This window comes from Psammomys obesus, unplaced genomic scaffold (genome assembly GCF_907164565.1).
Source record: "Psammomys obesus unplaced genomic scaffold, mPsaObe1.curated_primary_1811, whole genome shotgun sequence".
NCBI lineage: Eukaryota > Metazoa > Chordata > Mammalia > Rodentia > Muridae > Psammomys > Psammomys obesus.
In genome coordinates, this window is record NW_026596134.1 from 4,119,839 (window position 1) to 4,144,285 (window position 24,447).

Genomic DNA, 24,447 nt, shown 5'->3' on the forward strand with positions numbered 1-24,447 from the left:
ATCCCTGTCCTGTAGACGTTCATGCTGCAGCTACACCTCGCAGCCATGGTGTGGGCAGCCTCACATCACCTTGTCTCTGGATTCCACCCTCCCTGGCAGGCAGGCAGCCACCTTCCCTCTGGCTCCTCACATGCCTCTTCTCTGCTCATGGCTGTTCTGTTGTTCCCCTCTTCTCACATGTTGGACTAGGGCTCCATCCCTACAACAACAATACCCTTATATCCTTAAAGGCCCAACTACAGTCAGTCTGCCTGGGACTAGGGCTCCAACTTGTGCATTTGAGGGAACACAATTCAGTCCACACTCACACCATAGTGCCCAAGTCCTCTGTTAAACACTTAGAATGACAACTTAGAAGGTAATTGTCATGGTTACCTCCTCTAGAGGTCAGAATGTGACTTCCACTCTTTTCATTTCTCCCAGTTTCACATTACTCCAGATTCTCTACCTTTTAAGTGACAGAATCTAACAAGAAAAAAAATTGGAAATTCATATAATGTCAGGAGGAAAAAAAAATTCATGGGTAAGTCTAGCTTAAGTTAGGGGGTAAATGCCTAGAAAGGTGCAGTCTATGCCGCTCTGACAATGCACTTTCTGGGGCCATCACTGGCTCTCTCTTCCCTTTTTGTGGGCTTCACAAGGTGGGAAAGAAGGCTCCAGGGCTTGTAGTCTTTCATGAATGGGCCTGGCAGCATTTCTTATGGTGCTAGTTTGAGTCCCACGGTGGAATGGTGCATGACAGACCTGTCCTTAATGAGAGGAATACATCTCAGCCTAGACAGGTTCAAATCATGAGTCACCCCTGTTAGGATGAGGCTTAGGTTCCCAGGAGTCAGAGGCTAAGGCTGGTCACTAAGGACCACGGACACCAGGTTCTTCCTGCCCAGTTCCTCCTCTCCAAAGCGGCTGCTGGCCCAGTGCAGAAGCTGTACGTAGATAACAACACTGTCCTAGCAGACAAATGGATGAATCAAAAACCTATTTCAGTGCTGATTTTAAAAGTGTTGTCTGAGCCTGTAATCCTAGCACTCAGGGAGGCAGAGGCAGGCAGATCTCTGTGAGTTCAAGGTCTACAAAGCGAGTCCGGGACAGCCAGGGCTACACAGAGAAACCCTGTCTCGAAACCAACAAAACAAGCAAGCAAGCAAATAAAAAGTGTTCTTTGTACAAGACTTAAAATATTGGAATGACCTTAAACTTGCATCACTGTCCATGTGCAGAAGAACAAAGGGTTTAGTGGCCAAGGGCAAAAACACTTGCTCATCTCTCTCTGTTAGTAGAAGCTGTTCTGGCATGCAAAGGAGCAGCAGGATTTTCTTTCCTGGTAGTCCTTTACACAAGCCAGATTTTATCATGGAAAACATTTAGAGTGATTACGTCAGCAGGATGATACACTAGAAATTCCTTAAAAAATAGCAAAAATATAAACCCAAGCCAGATGGCCAAATCTGAGGGAGTGAGTAGAATTAAAAAAAAGGAAGATAAAAAAAGTCCAATACATTACTGAATGAAATTTAATATTTTGAGATTATCCAAAGAAATAGTTTCTGCCAAAGACCAAAGATGTGTCAGAAAAACAAAAAGTAAACTCACTTAGAAATCCAAAGGGGAGTATAATAGGTGAAGCAGAAAAACATGGTCTCTGACTGAACTCCCCACCCCTGCAAAAAAACAAAACACCAAAATGAAGCAAAACGTTACTTAGAAATTCAAACTTGGGTGTGGTGGTGCACAGCAGGCATATTTCTGTGAGTTCAAGCCCATCCTGGTTTACATAGCAAGTTCTAGGACAGCCATAGCCAGAGCTACTTAAGAGACCCTGTCTTAAAAAAAAAAAAACCAAGAAATAAAGAAGTCAAACAAGAAAGTCTAACTTAAAAACTTCGGCTCTATCCTTCTAGTTGGCAGACCTAGGGAGGTAGAAAGCAGAATTCGCTATCTTTCTAATCAACTGCCCCACCCCCACCCCATGCCTTCACAGTGCTAGGGATCACACCTCAAAGTTAGGTTAGGCAAGTCCTCTCCTGGTGAATTGTATCCAAGATCCCAACTGTCCTCCTAAGTGCCGGAAGTGCTGTCCTAGCTACTATGACAATGTGAGTTTAGAAAGTACCAATTTTGAAAAAGATCTTGAGCTTTTCTGTTTACAAAGCACTTTTGAATATAATTTAAATGATGCACACACCCCATCAAAATGTAAGTGATGTAGCCCAGATTATATGAAATACAACCCTGAACCCCATTCTGAGGGGATGTCTGACCTTACATGCTTTGGACCCCTTCCACTTAGGCTTTTGATGTAGGCCTTCTTTCTCTGTCCTAAATGTTCTTTTATACTCTATGCCAAGATTCTCCTTTTACTACAATAGTACTCTTGAGTATAAGTTCCAAATTGTTAAGCAAAAAGATTCCTTCAGAGGACACACGTAGAAAACTCAGGAATCAAAATGTCCACCCCTGTAGGGCTTCTCAGAGCCTTCCTGCCACTTCGTACTGTCATTTTCCAGTGGATTCGGATTTGCAATTTCTTTCAACCTGACCACCAGAACTGTTTCCCCGAAAGCCTCCACAAAGACTTGAGTTACAACAGCCACAGACAGCTCCCAGAATCAAGATGGCCCTGTGTTCAAACACCAGTTGTCTGATGCGGGACAAGCCGTATAACCCGTATATGCCTCAGTTCTTTCATAAAACAGATGTGATAGTGACAGCAGCTTCCTCACTGGGTTCCTTTGAGGACAGAAGTGCATGTGTTTATGACTACAAAGGGGAGAACAGGTTACAATGGCCACTGACAAGGTTCAGTAAGTGTGTGTGGTCCATTAAAGCAACACAATTTATGTAAAATTAAGATAATTGTCAAATCTGACAGATTTACATTGTTTTATAAATTAGAATGGGAGACAGTAAAAGGAATAGTTTAAAAAAATAGTTCGAAGACAAATTCAAACTCTAGTGTTGACAGTGACTCATGGAGAGTCTGAGATATAATGTAAGCTCTCTGAACTTTAGGTACCTGGGAGGTAAAATAGCAACAATGTACCAAAACTGGAATCCCTGACTTCTACTCACAGACTACTGTGAAAATCAGATCGCGAGCACACTGCATTGTGTTATCCTCTGTGAATGCAGAAGAACCAGGAACTATGTTTAAACACATACGGACTTCCAGAGGAGAGTGGTATGCACACTTCTAGTCTCAGCACTCAGGAGAAGAGACAGGAGGATCAGGATTTCAAGGCTAGTCTTTTCTACACAGTGAGTTTAAGGTCAGTCTGGGCTACTTGAGACCCTGTCTAAAAACACCAAAATAAACAAATAAGGACTTTTAGAGGCCACATGAATTTTTACACTCAAATATGTTGTCGATTGCTGAAACTTTGAAAACCTGTCACCACAGATTTCCTGCTCTCATTACTTGGAGAAGCGCTGCTTAACAACAAACAGATCTTGCTTATTAAGTTCAGTAGCCCTATCAAACTCCTCAAAGAGTTCATGCTTACAAATGAGACATCCAAACAGCAGCACATGTCCCCTTTCCTTTCCTTTTTCAATCTGGTCTGTAACAATTGACTGGCACATGGCAGGAAATTAAAGAAGAAAAACTAGAACTCCTCAAGTCTCTGGAAGCCAAGACTACCCAGGTCTGTTCAAGTGAGCTGGAATGCGAGCACAGTAAGTGTTGTTCCTGTCTTCTGGCCACCCTCTGCCTAGTTAAGAAAATTAAATAGTACACTAGATCCCTTACATGTTGTGTGGGAATTCAAAAGGAACAAGAAGCACACAGTGCTTCAGAGGTTGGAAGGGCATCTGAGGAAGAGCTCGTGCACAGGCCTGGGCTTTGGTGGATGTCATCAAGGGTTCAGCTAGGGAGGAAGGAAGCATGCACAGACCCACAGCTAAAGCAGGGCTCCTACCCCAGTCTCTCAGGTAGGCCTTGCCTGTGCAGCCCAGCAGCCAGGCTGGCCTCCAGCTTGTTACCCTGCCTCAGCCTCCCCAGTGCTGGGACTCCAAGTGTTTACCATCAAGCCTGCTGCTGAAGCAGTTTTCTGAAGCACAGAAGCTAAACTTCTAGAGCTTAGCTTCAAGAGAAAGAGCAGAAAGACCACAAAGGCCTTTATGTGCAGGAAACCAGAAACTGTACCAGCAATTTACAAAGTTCTGCACTATAACTTAAGAAGGACTGTCCCCATAGCAGCAGGACCCATTTACCCTATTCTCCTGTCTTTGAAGGAAGCTGCCTTTAACTTTTAATCGACACATTGTTCACACCAGGAATCTGATCTTCAGGGATGTCCCACTTAAGTGCTGCCAATGTGCCCACATTTAAAGACAAAGGGGGAACAAAATGTAAAGGGGCTGAGTCCTTATCTCATGGCTCTGGCACTGTGCTGAGGTGTATTTGTCTGTGAATGTGTCCTCTCTCCAGGGAAAGGAATCCTAAGTACAATGCTGCTCTGTTTGTGTGATAGAGTCTTACTAAGTATCTGTGGCTGGCCTCAAACTTGCAGCAATCCTCCTATAATCTTACTGCATCTTCCCCACTCATGCCACCCAATTGAGAACCTGTACAAGGATCCTCAAGTTAAAGTCACTCCTGAAAGTTCTTCTGTAGCTCCTATTAAGAGAAGACCCACACATCCTATCAAAGCCACAACTTATTTTGCTCGACAGGTTCTCATCATTGAATTCTCATTCAGGGTGAAAATCCCTTCAGTGGAACAGTCTGCCCATATCACCTGTCTAACAGTCCTAACAGGTCAATGGACATTTGTTTACTATCAAGCTCTGGAGATAATGAGAGATGATACAGAGGCTCAGAGAAGGTTGACACTTGTTGTTGGTCTCTAGCTGCATCACCTTAGCCAGAAAATACCACACCTCATTTATCAACAGTAATGGACTTAATTAATCTCAGACCAGGGAGTCTATACCATGTGCTGGCATTTTCCCTCTCACCAATAAATTGCAAATCCAGGACAAGAGTCTGAGGAAATGTCCTGCTTCTTTCAGTAAATGAAGACTTATTAATGTATTGAGTATCTTCTAAATTCCAGGCACCTTGGTAGATGCTTCCTATGAGAAGTCTCATTTAAGCACAGTAATTGTCAAAGTAGGTAATAGCCCCAGTTAAAGTCAAAGAAATTAAAGCACAAAGAACTTACATCACTTCCTTGGGGTGAAGGTGCCCTGTGCAGGACACAGAGAGGTTGCCACAGACAGGGTCACACACACTATCCTCAGGTTTTCTTGACCGAAGTCTGGGAGAGCACATACTGTACCCAGCTCATTTCTCTGCTCCCCTCAGTCAGCTCCTACATTCTACCAACAGTCATTCTCAGAATTCCCATCCACCAACCCCACATTTCATGCTACTGGTCCAGGGGTTCACTCCAAGAGATACCTCCTCCTTGAGGGCTGCCATTCTCCTTCAGCTCTGATTTCCAAGGTAGTACTCTCACCCTTGGCTTCCTCATTCCAAGCTTGTGGTGTGTTCAGCAGCTCCTGAGGACAGTAGGTTCTGGAAGACATGTTCACATTTGCCATTTTCAACTATGGCTTCTATTTAGTAGCTTTTCAGGAAATGCCAGGCGAAGTGATGACTCTAAGAGCAGAAAGAACCTCCTATCTTCCCACCTCCAAAAAGTCACTGCAGGAGTTGCAGAGCCCACACAAGGGGAGCTCCTTCTAAACCCCCAATCACTGCAGGAGTTGCAGAGCCCACACAAGGGGAGCTCCTTCTAAACTCCCCCAATCACCCTCAATCACGGAGTCATATGGCTCCAGGGTGGCATTCTAAAGTGTGCTGGACTGACAACCATCACTTTATTCCTCTGGGTAATTGTTTTTGTTCTGTTCCTTTAGTTTTAGTTGTCTTTAACATAAGAGACTATATTGTACTCTCTGCTCTTCCCGAGGACCCACATGGTGGCTCACAGCTGTCTGTGACTCCAGTTCTAAGGGATGTGACACCATCACACCAATGCACATAAAATAAAATTAATTTAAAAAACAAAGAGACTACTACACCTTAAACAAGAGCAGACCAGTACCAGGGTTGTTTTAAGAAGTAGCATCTGCCAGGCAAGGTGGGGCACACCTGTAATCCAACAGTCGGGGAGGCGGAGGCAGGTGGATCCCAGTGAGTTCAAGGCCAGCCTGGTCTACAAAGCAAGTCCAGGACAGCCAAGGCTACACAGGGAAACACTATCAAACAAAACACAAAGTAGCATCTGAGCCAGCTAAGCACTTACTAAGTGCTCACTGATTCTGAACCACAGAATGCAAGCAAAGCAAAGCATTACATATATGAGCCCTCCTCCACATGACCTGTTTTAATGAGACAGGTGAGAATGACTTCTTGGGGTTGCAGCATCTGTCTCTCCTGTAAGCACTGAAGTCAGGCTCTGGGCTGCAGACCCACAACACTGCCTCTGCTTGAGTAAGTTCTCCACCGACTGTAATGTGGAGGCAGACTAGTGTGTTCTGCTCTGCCATCATGGCAGCTAGCTTGTTTGTTTTGCTTGTGGCTTGTCAGACACTAACAAAACTGTGGTATCAGCGAAGATCATCTGTGCTTCCTGTTCCCAGCTCCTTTCCTCACTTTAACTCCCTATTCTGTGCTGATTTCCTCCAACAAGGCACTCCTACTGTCACCTCTAAAGACCCACATGGTTGTGAATCTGAAAGGGCTCTAGGAAACCAAAGAGTGAGCTTCATAGTTAGGGACTATGGCTTGATTCCAATTCTGTCAGCAGATATTCAGACCTCCTAGATGAATGGCGGTATTTACAAAATATTTACAAAAACTGCTTAGGGCACAGTCGCTCTGCTCCAGTCTCTGCAGAGGTGGGGCATAGAGCTGTGAGAAGTCACTCCACTTAGAGGATCCTCTGCTCTTCCTCTGTCTTGTTGCTTCCTACAACCACAGAGCAAGTGACAGGCCCCATGACAGATCCTGGGATTCCAGAACAGTCCCTGATAGGTTGTGCCGACTGCTAAGACACAGGGTGATTCACAAGATGTTATTGTAGACACACAAAATATGAAACTGACCAGACCTCACTCTAACTGCTGGGCAACTTCATGCAAATTACTAACCTTTCTCAAATTTCTATTCTTGTTTTCTTAATTTATTTAACATATTTACTAGAAGCTTTTACATACAAGGCACTAAGGAAATAGCAGTGGACAAATGGCTGACATACAAAATCAACATCTAGAACATATATGGAGGCTCTTAAAAGAGATGCCAGGCAACATTTGAGTGAAGTCCTAGAGAGAAGATAGAGTGCAGGCAGTATCATCAGGGAGGATACGGCCAATGTTAAACATACAAGGCTGGTGTGGCTGGAGTGGCAGAGGCAAAGAGTGCTGCTGGAGGTAAAATCTGGGCACTACCAAGCCAGGTTGACCAAGATGTGCAAGGCATCATGAGAGTCTGGACTCTAACACTCAGTGACCTTAGAGTACAGAAGTGATATGACTTGAGTTTAAACTTCAAAAGGGAAAGTGGGTAAGGCTACAGGAACAAGACAGGAAGCCTGGAAGACTGCAATGAAGAGTCAAGAAAGACATGGGGGCAGTCAAGAACAGCAACAGGAGTGGCTAGGTACATTCTGAGGGACAGCTGATAGGATGAGATGGAAGAGTAAGGGAAAGGAGTGGGCACTGGCTGCACTGTGGATGACTTTAGAAAAGACAGGTTTGAGGAAAAGTGAAAAAGTTGTGAGCAGTGCCAAATGTGAAGTGCTTCTCAGGCTTCCTGCAGAGATGTCAAGCAAGCAGATGAAATGATAGGCCCAGACTTTGGAGACAAGGTGTGAATCAGACTCTTGTATTCAATGATAAGATTCTATGTGGATTGAAGTTGCCATGGACGGGGTGACTGGCAGCATTGGTTAAGTTTCTTTTTCCTCCCTTTCCCTACCCAGCCTGCTTCCATCTTAACCTCACCTGAGATATAATTCCTCAATACTGTGCAGCCAACCAGTGAAATACTGGTCCACCTACCAGGTGACAACAACCCTAAAAGTGGGAGGGGCCAGTTCATTTGTATGGGTGCTTCAGGCTTATAAACTTCATGTCTTCTCTGATTCTACTCATTTTAATCCATGTCAACATTACAGCAAGTAGGCAGGAAAAAAATTATAACATTTCACAAGACCAGATATAAATTAGAATTAATAAAGAAAGTCAGTTGGAGTTTGAACCTCAACTTTTTAATGATAACAGCTTTGTTTTAAAATAAAACAAAACTAAAACAGACTCAAAACAGTAACTTCGCATGTTACTGATACATTCAAACAGGATTTTAGATCTTAGAACTGGTGTATAGGATTCCTTCTGGAAATAAATCAGAATGAATTTTGCTAAGCTAGCTCCTTAGGTCTCTAATATGTTTTTTCCTTTTTTAAGGCAAAAACATTCTAGCATCATAGGAAAGCAAAACTAAAACAGCCAAACACAAATGAGATATGTTTACCACAACAGCAAGCTACAGCTGCTTGCCTGGTTTCTATGGCGGGCAAAATTCTGTAAGCACTGAGAAATGCCTGCCCACCTCTGCAGCTCTTGGGATCCTGTACCTCTAGGCGTAGGATACAGGCAACAGTAAATTTCCTATGTGCTCCCGGACATGGGTGCTGTGCTGAGAGACACTTCATAGCTTTGTCAGCTGATCTGCATGTTCGTATGTCTAGCACACATCATAGCACACATCACAGGAGGGCACCAAGCTAACCACATAGTCTGCTTGCTCTTTACTCCCCTTAGAATCCTGGTTAAACAGACTGTCTGTTTCTTCGTATAGCCCTACTATATGTCAAGCAATGTTAAGTATAAAAGAAAGCAAGTTTAAGACGGATAGCGCTCACTCACCAAGCTCTCAAGGAACTCACAGTCCAATAAGTGATGGAATGCCAACATTTTGTATCAAAATTAGAATCCTTTTTTTGAAATGAATGTGGCTTTTGTGCCCTGAGTGCTGGGGTGTGTATGGAGAAATGTATCCACACGAGACCTAAAAGCACATATAGACAGTCTTGGTGGAGCAAACCATGGTCCTCTTCTCCCTTTATCTTCATGTAGAAAGGACTAGTTTAATTTATAGCTAATATTATCCCATCTCATGCTGACAGTTATAGAGATTTTCTTGGGAAGAATGGCCATCCCCATTTTCCAGGTGAGAAAATTGACACTAAGAAAGACCTAGACACTTGCTAGTCCACAGAGGTGATACATGGCAGCAGCAGGATTATAAACCACTGTTCATCTGGACCTCTACAGACGAAGGTTAAACTATGGCCAGGTCAGTTTGACACAAAACTCACCAACCAAAGATATGGGAAGCTGGATGTGATGACACAAAGCCACAATCCAAGCAGTTGGAAGATGGAAGCAAAAACATCAGAGTTCAAGGTCATCTTGGCTACATAGCAAGTTTGAGGCCAACTTGGGTTCAACATGAAACCCTGCCTCAAAGACAAACAAAAAGAGAGAAAGAATGAAGGGGGGAAGAAAGGGAGGAGTGGGAGGGAAGAAGAAGAAAGGAGAAAAAGAGAGGGGAGAGAGAGAGAGAGCAAGCTTGGAAAAGATATGGGAGGGTCTACATCTGTAGAGACAATATACAGCTGGTTTCTTGGCATTATTCTTTGGACCATATAGTACAGTAACTACCTATACAGCATTTAAATGTAGCTGGCACCATAAGCATCCTAAAAGGACCTTAGGATCCTAAAACATCCTAAAGGTACATCCAGGAGGATGTACATAAGTGACATGCATACACTTCTCTATTTCACGTACAGTTCTGAGGAAAGCTCTGAAACCATCAACCTGTAGATGCCAAGGGAGGGCTGAACTTGAGCTGCCTCTCTGCTCCTGGTGTCTTTTGTGCCAATTCCCCCTCCCTGCCTTTGCCTTGAAGTTCTCATCTCTGGGACAGTCAAGTCTGACTGCTCTTCCTAACTCAATGAATCTGAAAGTCTGGTCCCCAAACGTATAGTACCAAAATCACCTGGAAACCCATCAGAAATGTTGATTCTCAAATTCTATATCAATTTTTTATTTAGAATGACACAAAATTCCCAATAAGTTCTATGGGATTCTAAAATCTTGAGAATCACCCTGAACTAAACTAACCTGCTTCACTCCTCTAGAGTCCAAAGGATGCCCACCACCATCACCCGGTCACTGGTACACAAGCTCCTGGACTGAAGAACATTAATGTCTAGTAGCATGCAGTTGTGTCCAGAAAGATTAACTGTGGCCAGTTTGGGCAGAATCCTGAAGCAGGTATCAAAGCAGCAAACTCCCATGTAGTCCACTTTTCACAATGCCATCTCCATCCTCTCAGTTAATCTGGGTAGCTGCTTTTAACTTAACTCCCTTCCACCAGGTCTTTTTTGGCTTTGGAGTCAGAGCCCATCACAGTAAGAACAGTTTTGTTGCTTTATATCTTTCCTCCTTAACCACGAATCCTAATGAGACTCTAAACTCCCTCTCAAATCCTAATGAGACTCTAAGCTCAAAGAGGCAGAGAAGGCTAACACTATCTGGAGGAAATGTTAACAACAGAATCTGCTCCTCACAACAGTACAGCGGTCTTAGTTACTTTTCTATTGCTATGCTAAGACACACTCCGATTAAAGAAGAAAGTTCATTGGGGAGCTCACAGTTTCAGAGGGTGAACCATGGCCATCATGGTGGAAGCATGGCAGCAGGCAGACGTGCACTGGAGCTGGAGCTGAGGGCTCGCTTCTTGAGACACAGGCCAAGAGAATAGGTGGTCTTTTGAAACCTCAAAGCCCACCCGCAGTGGCATACCTCATCCAACGAGGCCACACTTCCTAATTCTTCCCAAACAGGGATCAAGCATTCAAATATATGAGCCTATAGGGGCCATTCTCATTCAAGTCACCACAATAGCTTTCTATAATTTATAGAACTTCCATAACTCTTTAAAACATTAGTACATTTATTTGTACGTGTACACATGTGTAACTGTCAGAGAACAACGTGTAGGAGTCAGTTCTCTCCTTCCATCATGTGGGTCCCAGGGTGCAAACTCAGGTTCTCAGTCTCAGCTGCAAGCACCTGTCCACGCTGACTCATCTTACTGTACCAAAACTTAAGTGGCTCTTATAAGGTATGCAAAGCTAATCTTGAATCCAAAGCTAGAACCCAGAATTCCTGATTCATTCCAAAAATGTGTATCTACTACACCACACCTGACACTAAATAAATAGTTCTCTGAGGGAGATATTCTAAAGCACTGAGTATGGTCACCTCTGCAAGAGCATAGATCTCATGTCATCAGGGCATGTTGCCATACGGAAAGGCTTTTCTTTTTGCAAGTCTACTCTATTCAGAATCATGCAGACACATGCTCTGAAACAAAGGATAACTTCCTGAACCCAAAGCGTCAAGTTTAGAGCAAAGAGTGGAGACACTAGGAAAATCTAATGATCCTCCATCTACTCTCTTGGTTGGCTGGATCTTCTCTTACAGGTTCAACGTCTACTGCAGAAACATTTAGAAGGAACAAAAAAGGCCTGTCAAGGTAAAGCTGAGGTCCCGCACAATCACTCTGCCTATCAACGTGGTATTTATGCCTGGTTCTAAGACACATAGAAATTCCACTAGAGAAAGGAGGCGCTGTCAGAGGTCAGACACACACACACACACACACACACACACACACACACACACACACACGCATGCTTTTCCATAAAAATGGGCACAGAATGAGCTGAATGCCCTCTATTCTGCCTCCTTTATTCTCATTTCCTAGAAACTATCTCTGTTGGCACATCCCTTCCTGCCATCAGATTCAGGAATAGCTTTCCCGGGAAAGCGATGGAAGAGCAGAAGAAAGAAGTCACAAAGGATCTAATCTGGAACAGTTAATGATGACAACAGCGGAAGAGCCCCCGGAAAGAAGCACCCTGCTAACAAACGTTGTCAAGGCACATCCCAGAAAGCAGCCTAGCCACGGCTTTAATAACAGGAAATCAGAGCCAAATCCAACCCAGCCATGCAGATCCATTTGCGGAATTTTTCACCCTCACTGCTATAGTTCCTTTTTTTTTTTTTTTTTTTTTTTTTGTAAAGCAGCAGTAGACTGCATGAGTTTGACAAAGGAAGAAAACAAAAGATAGCAAAAGACTCATTCTGGACACACAGTTGCTGTTCTGTATTCATAACTACACCAGCAAGAGCAGCTCACAGGATGCAAAAGGTGGGGTCCTCCACAAATTTGCACAAGATCAAACCAATTACATGCTGCACTTCTATGCAGTAAACATCCCTCACCCTCACCACCTCAACAAACCCCACCAAATGCAGACAAGAAGCCCTTTTTGTGTGTGGAGCCAGCCAGAGCCTAGGCAGTCATTACACAGCAAAAACCTAGCGAGAACAAAAACCCAGTATCAGACTGAGAGAAAACCCAGAACATACCTGAATTCTTCAAATGCAAACATGACCTAGTCAGAGGCAATTTCCTTGGATTGTATGGCAGCCTTTTTGGTACCGAGGACAACCATTTAGTCAGTCAGATAACACAAAGTGCAGAAAAAAAGAGGCGAGGTTTCCACACCCCCAATATTCTGAAGTAAAAGGCTCTCTGCAGACAGGGGCCCTGCAGCCTCAGCTCCGCCAGCTGCTGACAAGCGGCAGCTAACAGGGGAGGCAGCTAGAAAACCATGTGATCATTCCAGCAAGTCTGATTAATGCAGTGAATGCTTAGACTCCAGGCTGGGAGCTGGATTAGCCTAGAGAAATAAGTCGAACCCAGGGTGCGCCTAGGATCCTGGGTAAATCATGTAGCACATCCCACCCCCATGAATTGTGTAGAGTGGGGGTGGGGTTTCTGCAATGAGAATGAGACCTGTCCATTGTGATCTGCCTAATGACCTCATCTTCCCAAGGCTGTTCCTGCTACAAAGACCAGACACAACCCATGTTGTAAATGAGCATCGTATAGGTGATAGTCGGGCTACCTTTCAAGGACAGCCAGAGCACAGAACAATTCTTCTACATCCAGTATGCCGCCCTACTGCCAAGCTAGCACAGGTGCACATGCTGCTCCAGTGCCACAGTCAAAGTTCACCCTCACCACCATGCTATGGCTAACATGACCCAAGATTAGCAGTCTGCTTTATTTGATTATTCATTTACTGGGTGCATAATGTCAATTTCTTGAAGTACAAAAAAATGCTGTAACACTTTCAGAATAGAAGAAAAAGGAAATGATATGTCAGCCAAAAAGGAAGAGGAATAGTTACCCGTTTGTAAAGCTCAGCCTGGGGAGATTTGGCAAATGTACCAAGGCTGTCTACTGAAACCTGCCATGAAAGAAAATCTTCAGCATTTGGATTGCAAATTTTTATAAAATAAGGGATTTAAAAAAAAATCTCAAATAAAAACTAGAGTCACTCAACTTTTTTTTTTTTTTTTTTTTTTTAACAGATAAAGCCAGTGTAACTGTGTTCTGGAGCCTGACCCTTCTTACACCTACTGCCTGAACTCTGGCCTTCAGCATTTCTGTATCTCTCAGTAACTAGACTTTCTTATTCCATTCTGCCCTAAAGATCTGTCAGAGCATTTCCACAAATCTGATTTGGATGTCACCTTATTTTAACCCTGCGCACACAGACTAAGCAAAAATCCTGGATTACAAGGTATTGATTCTTCAATTAAAACTTCACAAACACCAAACTGAGCCAGACACTTGCAGTTCCTCCTTTCTTGGTTGGTCCTGGCTGGGCCAGGTATGCAATCTACTGCCCTGTGGCTGAAGAAGCACCTGCTTCTTCTGAACTATCGAGGACAGTTAGTGGCTATCTTCTCTGCTGTGGACTGTGTGAAATTACAGCATCCTACATGCCTCTCCCACATATCTGGGGGTGCAGGTCTCCTCACAGCAGGGGTGTTCACATGGAGTTGAGCTCTGTATTCCTAGCACCTGGGATAATACTGACAAAAGGAGCATATTCAAAGGGGGTTTGCTGAAATAATCTCTTTTGGTCTGCACCTTGTGCCTGGTCCAAGAGAAAAGTGATTCAGTATTCACAGTCACAAAGGTGCTCTGGGGTGAAGTGAAGCTCTTCATGTGGCTATGTCTGTCTCACAAAGAAAGAAGAGCCCAGAACTCAATTCAGGAAAATCCAATGACCAGTAGAACAAAGAGATGACTGAGGGAGATCTAGGATCCTGGGGTCCCTCCAGCAACATAACCACCCACAAGCTGATCCAGAACACCTTCCCAGTTTTTCCCACAAGCATCTGAGTGTGACCTGATGATGATAACAGCTTTTGACAGAATCACAATGAAGCAGAAAACATAGGACACTCCTAACAAACAGCCTCGCTATAAACTCCAGAACCCATACCTTCTAATGCTGACTGCTGGCAAGCTAGAGACCCCACAGGTAAAGCTGCAGTAACATAGATGCGGCCCATGCAGCTCTCACAGGCACCATCAAAGCATGTGTCTAAGTGCTTACAGAGCATACGACATTAAATAAAGGTTCTGCATCATCTTTACTGTCTCATAAGACATTCTCTCACTGAACAGCTCTGATTACTGGAGACTCTTCATAGAGAGGACACCTTCAATCCTGGTGGTGGTAGCATGTGCCTTTAATCCCAGCATTCAGGGGGTAGGGCAGGCCAATCTCCAAGTTCAAGGTCAGTCCAATTTACAGAAATGAGGAAAGTAATGTTGCAGGGCTGGGACACTTTGTGACATGTTTATGCTATCTTATGTAGTTCACCTGAATGTTTTGATTACCAGATTTATGGCGAGAGACTGCTAAAGGCTCAACTGTTCAGATACACTCAGGAACAAAGCAAGTAGAAACCTGAGCTGACAAGATGTTGGGACCAAAAGGGAGAGGAGTTTGCCTCTCAGACCAGGCAGATCCTTGATCACATGGGTACTGTTAACTCCAAAGTATGAGAAATAGTAACTGAAGTGAGTGGCCAAGACTTCTAACAGCCCCAATTTTCTCTGGAATAAGAGTACTTCTGTGACCATGAAATGTTAAATGACACAAATGATCACTCCAGGGCATCTATCAAAGCCTCAAGGTGCAGAAAACATAAACTCCTACTTTGGGACTTAGTTTCCCTTTGTAGTAGGAAGAAATAACCACATACTTTTTCAGCTACTTATTCTTTAAATTAGCACTTCCATGCAACCCTAAACAAAACAAATACTTTATGTAAATATAGAAAGGCTCTTGCCAAAGGTGGAGGAGCCTAAAGCCCTACTGTGAGATGCCAATCACCCAAACACATCCTTAGAAGACAGTGGGCCTCTGGCAGATCCTGTCAGTGCTGGTTCTCTCTCCAGACTACCCTTTTCTTCCAGTGTCATCGTCCTACAGTGGTCCCTGAGACCTGTCCCTGCAGCTGTGGCAGAGCACTCTTCCCCATTCACTGGACAATGGTTACCTAAGGCTTCTTCAGAGAAAGAAACTTGAAATGCTATGCACCACACAAACATTAACACAATTGTTCCCATGTCCCTGATAATTTTCAAAAGCTCAATGACAATATTCTAAACAACTGACCTTAGGGTAACATGAACACCTGAGTTTTAGAAGCAACGTCTTTTCTTCTCTGAAATTACCAATTTTCCAAGAAAGCAAACTTCTGATCTGTGGTGCTCAATCCCACAAGAGATTAAGAGGAGACTTTCAAATCTTTTTGTCCTACCAGCTTTACTTGGCAACTGTTTTCCCTTTCACATTTTTAGGTTGTGGGCACACAGCCATGATGAACGTAAAACAAAATAAGAACTGAGCATATGAATAGAGTCTGATGTGCCAATCAAGTAAAACAAGAACGTTGTCCTGACATTTACGGATACGAACATTCACTACTGCGCTGGGTAGAGATGAAACTGGAGACACAAATGGAAATGAGAGTCATGACTAAAAATACCAGTCCCATCCAATGGTCCAACCAGGGGTGTTTCCATTGAGTAGGGTACTGCGTGGTAAGAAGCACTTGGGTGTGTCCTCGGATGCCTGCTTCTTTCTAGTCTCATTAGCTCTAATTAAGAGCCTGCTCCTACCCTTCCTCCCTCCATCCCTTTGCACCACTGTGCAGCACCTTCCAGTGTAAAGTCTCACCTCTGCAAGGAGGCAGTCAGCTTCTTCCACAGCCTCCCTGTACTAAACTCCAGTCTGCCTCTCACACCTGCCAGCCTGGATGGCTTCACATGTTGATCTCCTCATTGACTTGGTTCCTTATTTCATGCACCCCCACTTCCAGTTCTCCTTGGTCCCCCAATGCAAAATGCTTCACCTTCCTCCACCTTCAGAGGTTCTGAATCCTAGTGTGTCCCTCACTACTGAAGGACCTCAAGGCTTAGTCTTAAAGGCTAAGTAAGCCTCAAGCTCCACACTACAGCGAGGAAGGCAATGCATACTTTGTGGAGATGCTGTGAAGATGAGGAAATGCATGGCACACACTAATCACAATTGGCTCATATTACTACATATGTGCCAAAAGACTGCCAAGTCCTCTTCCTGAACAAACCAGCTAAAACTCAAAGATCACTGTGAAACGAAATACTTAATAAAATAAAATAAAAAACTCTCATTATCTTATGTTAAGCAACTTGGTCTAGATCAGGACCTAGACCTCTAGCTGCACAAGGTACAGGTCTGACAGGGCTGGCTGGAAAGAGCGGAGGAGGCAGCTCAAGAACCCACCAGATATACAGCTTATCCCAAGAAATATACATACAGTGAGAATGAAAATGGCCCACATAGGCTCATATTTTGAATATTTGGTTCCAGTAGGTGGACCGTTTAGGAAGGATTAAGAGATGCGGCCTTGTTGGAGAAGGTATGTCACTGGGGTTGAACTTTTGAAAGTCTAAGCTAGCCAGGCCCGGTGTTGCTCTCTCTGCCTACAACTTACAGATCAGATGCGAGCTCTCAGAGCCATGCTTCCTGTCATGATAATGAGCTAACCCTCTGAAACTGTAAGCAAGCCCTAAATCCTCCTCCACATTTCACAGTTCAACTGGACTTCCAGTGATATTTAACTTTAAAATAAAAATGTAAACTAAAGCCACTCCATAACTCTATTTTGAGGTAATCTAAATTAAGCCACCAAAAGGAAATGTTCTACTAAAAGCAAACATAATTACATCTTAAAATTCACTACTGCTCAAAAGTGAGGAGTTTCTATATTCCTATCTACAACAGACTCTTTTTTTTTTTTTTTTTTTTTAAATTCACTTAACAAATGCTTTGAAGGAGGTACTGGAAACAAGGCTCACTCTGTAAAGTGCTTATAGCAGAAGTAATAAGAACTTCAATTTGGATTCTCAAAATCAGCATGAAAAGCCAGGGATGCTGGGATAGGCCTCGGGGTGCATGTCTGTAATCCCAGCAATGAGGAGGTGCAAACAGGAAGATCTCTGAGGCTTGCTGGCCACCAGTCTAGGTGGATTGGTGAACTCCAAGTTCTGTGATAAACTGTCTCAAAAAGTAAGGCTGAATAGAAACTCTAAGGAGGAAAACATCTAGCATCAACCTCTAGACTCCATGCACATGCGCAGATATGGGCACCCCGCCCCAATACTTGAAGGGCTACTTGGTGCTAGACAACATTTTAGATGGTCCACAGGCAGAGAAGTGAATTGCAGTAGGTACAGCATTTTAGGGGGGGCATGGGCTCCCTAGGTAGCCCAGGTCTCAAACTCAAAATCCTTCTGCCTCAATCCCTAGAGTTACATATGTACTACCATCATCTGGCTTTAGTGATTTAATTCTAGTGTTGGAGGACAGATGATAAATGCATGAGAAAAGATAAGCCAGGGAATGCTAATGGGGAGTGTTCCTGTATACGTGTGGGGGTGGTGTAAAAACGACACAGAATAGGTGCTCTTTTTTTCTTTTCTTTTTAAAGACAATGACATTCACATCAAAATTTGAGTGACCAGGGTCCAGCTGACCAGGTATCAGGGAATGATCCTAAAACACAGAGGAATAACCTGTGGAAAGGCCCCAGATGCAGGGAAACTAACTTAGCATTCATCCCTCTCACATAGTGCGGGGAGGGGGGCAGACAAGGCAAACAGGCTCTGAACAGAGGAAAGAGGACGTTATGAATCAGGGAATCAGAGAGAATTTTTTTGTTTGTTTTTGTTCTGTTTTTATTTTGGTGGTGGGGTAATACAATCTGGTTCTCAATTTTTAATGGAAAATGAACAGAGACCAGTTAGAAGCTAGCCCAACTAAAAGATGATGGAATTTGAATCTTAAATTTCATATGGAAGCACACAAGACATCAGATAGCCAGAACAATCCTGACTCTAAGTTATACTACAGTAATACAAACAAGGATGGTACTGGCATGTGTATACACACGCACACACACGCATACATCTACGGAATAGAACAGAAGACCTAGATATAAGTCCACCCAACTACTACCACCTAATTTTTGACAAAGATGCAAAGATGACAAAAATACAAAGTGTTTCTTCTTCTAACAAACGGTGCTGGAAAAATTATGTCTACATGCAGAAGAATGACACTAGATTTGTATGTCTCACCCTGCGTGCTAACATGCACACCCCCCCCCCCCAAACAAACAAAACATCTCCAACAGACCAAAGCCCTGAGCATTATTGCAGTCGTCAGCTTTGGCCAGAGAAATTTTTTTTTTTTTTTTTGCAGTGGGCAGTGATAACTATAAGGCTCATAACTGCTCAGTGTGCTGAGAACAAGTGTTCAGCCATAAATTGGACATCACCCCACCTCCGGGCTCCATCCCTCCCAAGTGTCTATAGGCAATTAACTTTGTTAGAGGAGTCCAAAACATGTTCTTTAGTCATGTAACCACTGACAGGTGCCAGTGCTCCCATGAGCATCTAATGAAACCTCCTGGGTCACGCAGCTGTTGTGGGAGCGACAAGGAAGGGTAGTGAGAAATTATTAAGCTCAAAATACACTATACAGACATGTAATGAAACCCACTATATATAATTAACATGTTCTAAAAAAAAAAAAAAAAAACAAAAGCAAACAAAAAAGTAATGAGACCAGCAAGATGGCTTAAGGGGTAAAGTGCTTCCTGCCAAGTCTGAAAACTGAGTTCAGTCCTGGGAACCACATGGTAGGAGTTAAGAACTGACTCCTGCAAGTTGTCCTCTGACCTCCACATATGTGCTATGACACACAGGTACTCTCTTCCCAGCCCCACCTCCCAATATAAATAAATGTTTCAACAAAAAGAAAAGGTAGAGTTTGGCCTCAGCAGCCGCAGTAGACAAAACAGCTTGATTTCAGTTACGAACTGGAGGTAATCTTCCTCACTGTTCAGTTGTTTCATGAGGTATTACGTTAAAAATAGAGCACAGCAAAGGCCAAATACACTTCTAAATATTCTTTTAAAAATGAAGACTACCTCTAGCACCACAGGCCAAGGAAGTGTAAGCTCTGTGAGGGGAACTTGGTACATTCCACTGTTCTATTCTCAGGTCAGACCTGGAGCATTACTTAGCTGGTGAGTTAATCAGACACTAGTGGACTTAAGAGGTTTCTTAGGAAGATGAAATTGGATCAAGTCAGCCATCTTCAAATAGGAGATTATCCTTCAGAACAAGGGAGCTATTCCAGTTTTGTCCCGATGTACTGAAATTAGTCAAGACAACATTTCCAGGAATAGATGGAAAACTGGGAAAATGAAAAACATGTGAAGCAAATATGTGATCAGTTAAAAAATACTTCACCAATATCACCTACAAGGCTAGCACTGCTCTAGCTTCAATTGGTGAAACAAGTCAGAGACAAAGCCAGAATTCAGACCTTCCCAGGTTCAGATCAGACCCTCAAAGGCTTATACTGAAGGTCTAGTTGCCAGCCCACCATGCTATTAGGTAGCAGTGGTATGGTTAGGAGTTGTGATCTGAGTGTGAAATGCACGCTCTCTCATATACACCAAGGCTTATGTGTTGGAACATTTGGTCCCAAGCTGGCGGTATTCTTTAGGAAGACTGTGCAACCTTTATAGAGTTTCCTTTAGGAGAATACTGGAGGAAGTGGGTCCTTGCAGTAGAAGCCTTACGGTTTGGCCTCAATAACTGTTTACTCTCCACTGGCTACAAATGCAATGCGACCAGCCTGCCTCCTCACTTGCTACCATGCCATCCCCACCATGCTGGAACGCTGCCCTCAAACTATAAGCCAGAATAAACCCTTCCTTCCTGGAGGTGCTTCTACTCAGCTACTTCATCACAGCAATGAGAAAAGTGACTAATACAAGGAGGTAGAGCCTCGTGGAAGAAAGCCAGCTATCAGGACAAGAGGGTGGGTGCTAGTCTCCATCTTTTTCTTGTTTTCTGGCTACTAGGAGAGCAGCTTCCTCTACCACACGTTTCTGCCATGCTGTAGTGTGTTGCAGCTGCAGCAAAGAAAACAACCAAGGGACATGGACAGAAACCTCTTCACTGAGTTCTTTCTGGCATGTAAGTCGAATGCTCCAATCTTTCTGTCACAAGGTTGGAAAGCTAAGGAGAAAAATTAGTAGCAGAAGAGTAGCTGCTGCTGACTGCACGTGATGACATGCTTTTAGAACTTGTTTGCATGAAAGGAAAGTTTGGATAGGGCTGGGGAGGAGAGCTCAGTAAGTAAAGTGCTTGCCACACAATCATGAGGATGTGAGGGTGATCCCAGAACCCATGAAGGGATCTGATGCCCTCTTCTGGCCTCTGTGGGCATGGTATACATGTGGTACACAGACTTACATGTAGGCAAAATACCCCTACATGTTTCAAAAAATAATAATGAATGTGATACCAAATATGCAGAATATCCTGAAGTTCTATAAAACTCAGAACATCTAACTAGAACATGACCATCAGCTGTGTGAGCTCTCTCGTTTTCATTCTTCTTGCTCAAGGCTCTTTCCCTATAAGAAGGAAAGCATTAACAAGATCTACTTCCTTCGATTGTGGCAGAGATTAAATGAGATGATCTATGTTAAGCGATTAGAATGCCATGGTGTAAAGCTCTCAAACATATGAGCTATTATTATCATTCATATTAACTAAGGAATAGAGCTCAGGTCCAATATGAAGCTGGACTTGTTGAGCTCATAGTTTACCACTTTTTCACAAATTATAGGAAAAGGCTAAAATTAGTCGCAGAGAATGCTTATGTCACCAGAGAGCACTGGAGAGTTTATGATGAGTCTAACGGTGAAGAGAAAGCTCCAGACTCCTTCCCTATGGAAGATGGATCAGCTGTGAGAGGAACCTAGAAAGGAGGTTTAGGCTTATGTGGCTCACGTTAGCCTCCATGAAGCAAAAGCACACCTGACAGTCACGTGCTATGGCCTTCTCTGGATCAGCCCAGGACTATGAGGAAACTAGTCTCAAACCTCAGTTTCTCCCTGGAGACTAATGAGGGAAGCAGAACAGACATTTTGGTGCTCTCACTTTTAAGGGGGCAGAAGGAGGTCTAACTTGTGACAGGTGCTGGCCAAGGTTAGGAGCTACTGAGAAAAGGGTGGTTGCTACAGGCTCTGAGCGTGCCGTACCACCAAGCACCACCAGGGAGAACTCCTCTACTAAGGCTTGCCACAGCACCAGAGGCAGCTGGACTCATACAGAGTAGAGGCTGGGATATTGAGTACAGACAGGTAAACCTTAACCTGTAGAGTGTATACAAGCCAAAAAAGTCTTGAGAGACATCCAGAATCTAGCCAGGATGGCTGGTAAGATCTCTTTCTGTGCAAAGCCATCCTGTAGAGACTGGGAAAGATGGTTATTTTTTCAAATACTCCAGCCTCAACAAAAGATAATATAAAGCATACAACAATTACAAAAACTAGGGGAACATGGCTCAGTCAAAGGAACAGATTAAATGTCTAGAAATAGCCTATAGAAAGAGAATTATATGAACTGCCAAAGGACACCAAAGACCCAATAGTAAGCGAACACAGTGGCAAGTCAAAGAAGTTAGAGCTGCAACAGGCACAGTTGAGACAACAGAGAGAATGCAGGGACAGTCAGAGCTTCACTACAAGAGTCCAAAGCTGACTTATCAGGGAGAAGAAAGGAACCAACAAACTTGATGCCAAGACATCTGAAATACTGAGTCAGAAGCCAAGTGCGGTGGCGCACATCTTTAATCCCACACTCAGCACTCTGGTGAGGGAGAGCAGAGGTCAGCCTGGTCTACAGAGCAAGTTCCAGGACAGCCAAAGCTACACAGAGAAATCCTGTCTTAAAAAATAATAAAATAAAATACTGAGTCATAGGGGGAAAGAAGTTGAGCACAGTTACATATGACTATTAATCCAGCACTGGGGAGGCTGAGGCAGAAGGATCCCAAGTTCAAGGCCAGCCTGGGTTACAAAGGTAGACCTTGTTTCTAAAGAGGGGAGGTAATAAAGTAAAGATAGCCTTGATGGCCTTACAGGAAATTATCAAGTGGAACAACAAGTGCATTAGGGAAATCTCAGAAGTACAAGAAACAAGGAAAGGACAGAAAGCTCAATGGAAGAAATAAAACTAACAAAACTGAGGAAATAAACAGACAAATCCAAGAAGCTCAACAAACTCTGTCTGGGACTAAGTCCAGGAGACCTACATTAAGATACACAATAGTCAAGGTGTCAAGAGTAACAAAGACCTCAAGAAAGTAGCAAGAGAGGGCACTAAGCAGCTAACAGCTCTTACAAGATTATCAAAAGATTTCCCAGCTGAAACAGTGAAGGCTAGAAGGGTAAGATGACATATTCAAAGTGATAAAGAAAAAAAAAGTGATAGCTAAAATACTATGTCTTTCAAAAGTGGAGAAATTAAGACTTCCCCAGAGAAACAAGGATGACACTAGACCTGTTCAGCAGAAATGATAAAGAAAGCCTTTCAAGTTGAACAGACAGTAAGCTGCAAACAGACCTCAGGAATATATAAGATTCCCAGATGAAGGATTCTGTAATACTGTAATGTAGGTGAATACACCATTTAAAAATTTGATGTCAATTAAAAAAATGAATAAAAAGCTCCAAAATTATTTTAGTGACTATTCAATAAAAAGTAGTAATCTGTATCATAAATAATATAAAATGAGAGAAATAAAATAGGGTATAAAGGAGTTAAATTATCAACAACTTGTCAGTTTAAAGTAAATTGTAACTTTAAATGTAACTTTAAGATGTTTTAGGTAATTGCAATGGTACCCATACCAAAAAAAACCTCAATAATGTATACAAAAAGAAATGAGAAAGAAATTAAAACACATCACTTTTAAAAAATCAAGAAGGCAAGAGAAGGGGAGACAAAATAACCAAGTAATAGCAACTACTTTAAATCTTATATCAAATCTTATCATCTTATACATAAATCTTCCTACAGGATTAAATTCTCCAATTAAAAGACATGCTTGGTAGATAAAGTAAGATCCAGCCAGGGCCATTCTGGATCTAAATTCATACCGGGCTGAAATGACAGAGAAAGTTGGCCTATACGAACAGAAGCTCCTGGACTTCAAATCTATCACAGGACATGAAGGAAGGAAATTGCCTGGTGACAAGAGGATCAGTTCACCAGGAGACACAACAGTAATAAATAGAAACACACCTCATGCCAGACATCTCAAGCGCATGCCGCAAACACTGATAAAACTAAGTGGAGGGAAAGGGACATGGTTGTCAATCAAGCTGTCAGTCCTTCTGTCCACAGCAGGCAAGGAGCTCTTCAAGTGCTGGTCTTTGACACTTTTCTTTGCCTCAACACTAAGCAACACTGAGCAGTGGCAGCAACAACAGCAGGTCCAGGAGCTGTACAAGTCTTCTGGGCCTAAGCAATCAGAACTCCTCAACCACTGCTTTTGGATGGCACTGGCTTTCCAGGAAAACCTGAGGGATCCTCAGCCCTTGACAGTGTGACGCTCTCATGGAGCCTAGGAAGTCTGGTTGCTGAGTATTGAATTCAGGACCTCTGGAAGAGCAGACCGTGCTCTTAACCACTGAACCAACCATCTCTCCAGCCCAGAACCCTTAGCTCTTAATACTGGCCAGTGAACATGTTTTGGCCTAGGTCTGAGACCTCTTTCCCTAAAGACTTGGCAGCTCTTGGCACTGGTGACCAGGACCGACAGTTTTTCCTCTTGTGATTACAGCCTTTTATGTATCTTTAGTCTCAGCTCTCCACTCTCCCTACACTTAAAATATGTCTATATTTCTGATAGGTTTTATGTACTCCCTACCAAAATCCCAACATTGTCATGTGCCATTCACCTATGGTCCCAGCAATGTGGGAAGCTGAGGCAAAAGAATCAATCACATGAGCGAGTTTGTCACCTGCCAGGGCACCAATTTGAAACACTGCCTTAAGACAAAATAAAATTCCAATGCCATTAGAAGAAGAAGGAGAAGGAGAAGGAGGAGGAGGAGGAGGAGGAGGAG

General features: G+C 43.3%; 2 protein-coding genes across 5 annotated transcripts in view; one reads left to right on the forward strand and one right to left on the reverse strand.

Annotated features, from left to right (window-relative positions):
• The window catches only part of Degs2 (delta 4-desaturase, sphingolipid 2), a 102,547-nt gene extending 88,847 nt beyond the window's left edge, over window positions 1-13,700 (forward strand). Inside the window, exon 3 of the mRNA XM_055592837.1 lies at window positions 13,474-13,700. Coding sequence (XP_055448812.1) covers window positions 13,474-13,488 — 15 coding nt within the window. The 3' untranslated portion in view covers window positions 13,489-13,700. The remainder of the gene's footprint in view (window positions 1-13,473) is intronic.
• The window catches only part of Evl (Enah/Vasp-like), a 122,763-nt gene that overhangs the window by 76,311 nt on the left and 22,005 nt on the right, over window positions 1-24,447 (reverse strand). For 2 of the 4 annotated variants that reach the window (XM_055592830.1, XM_055592829.1), the window contains exons 1-2: window positions 12,463-12,521; window positions 5,405-5,521 (exon numbers count right to left, since the gene is read on the reverse strand). The exons of 1 other annotated variant lie outside the window; for it this stretch is intronic. In XM_055592830.1, coding sequence (XP_055448805.1) covers window positions 5,405-5,521; window positions 12,463-12,485 — 140 coding nt within the window. In that variant the 5' untranslated portion in view covers window positions 12,486-12,521. Of the gene's footprint in view, window positions 1-5,404; window positions 5,522-12,462; window positions 12,529-24,447 lie in introns of those variants that run through there. One more of the 4 variants, XM_055592831.1, reaches the window with a different exon arrangement.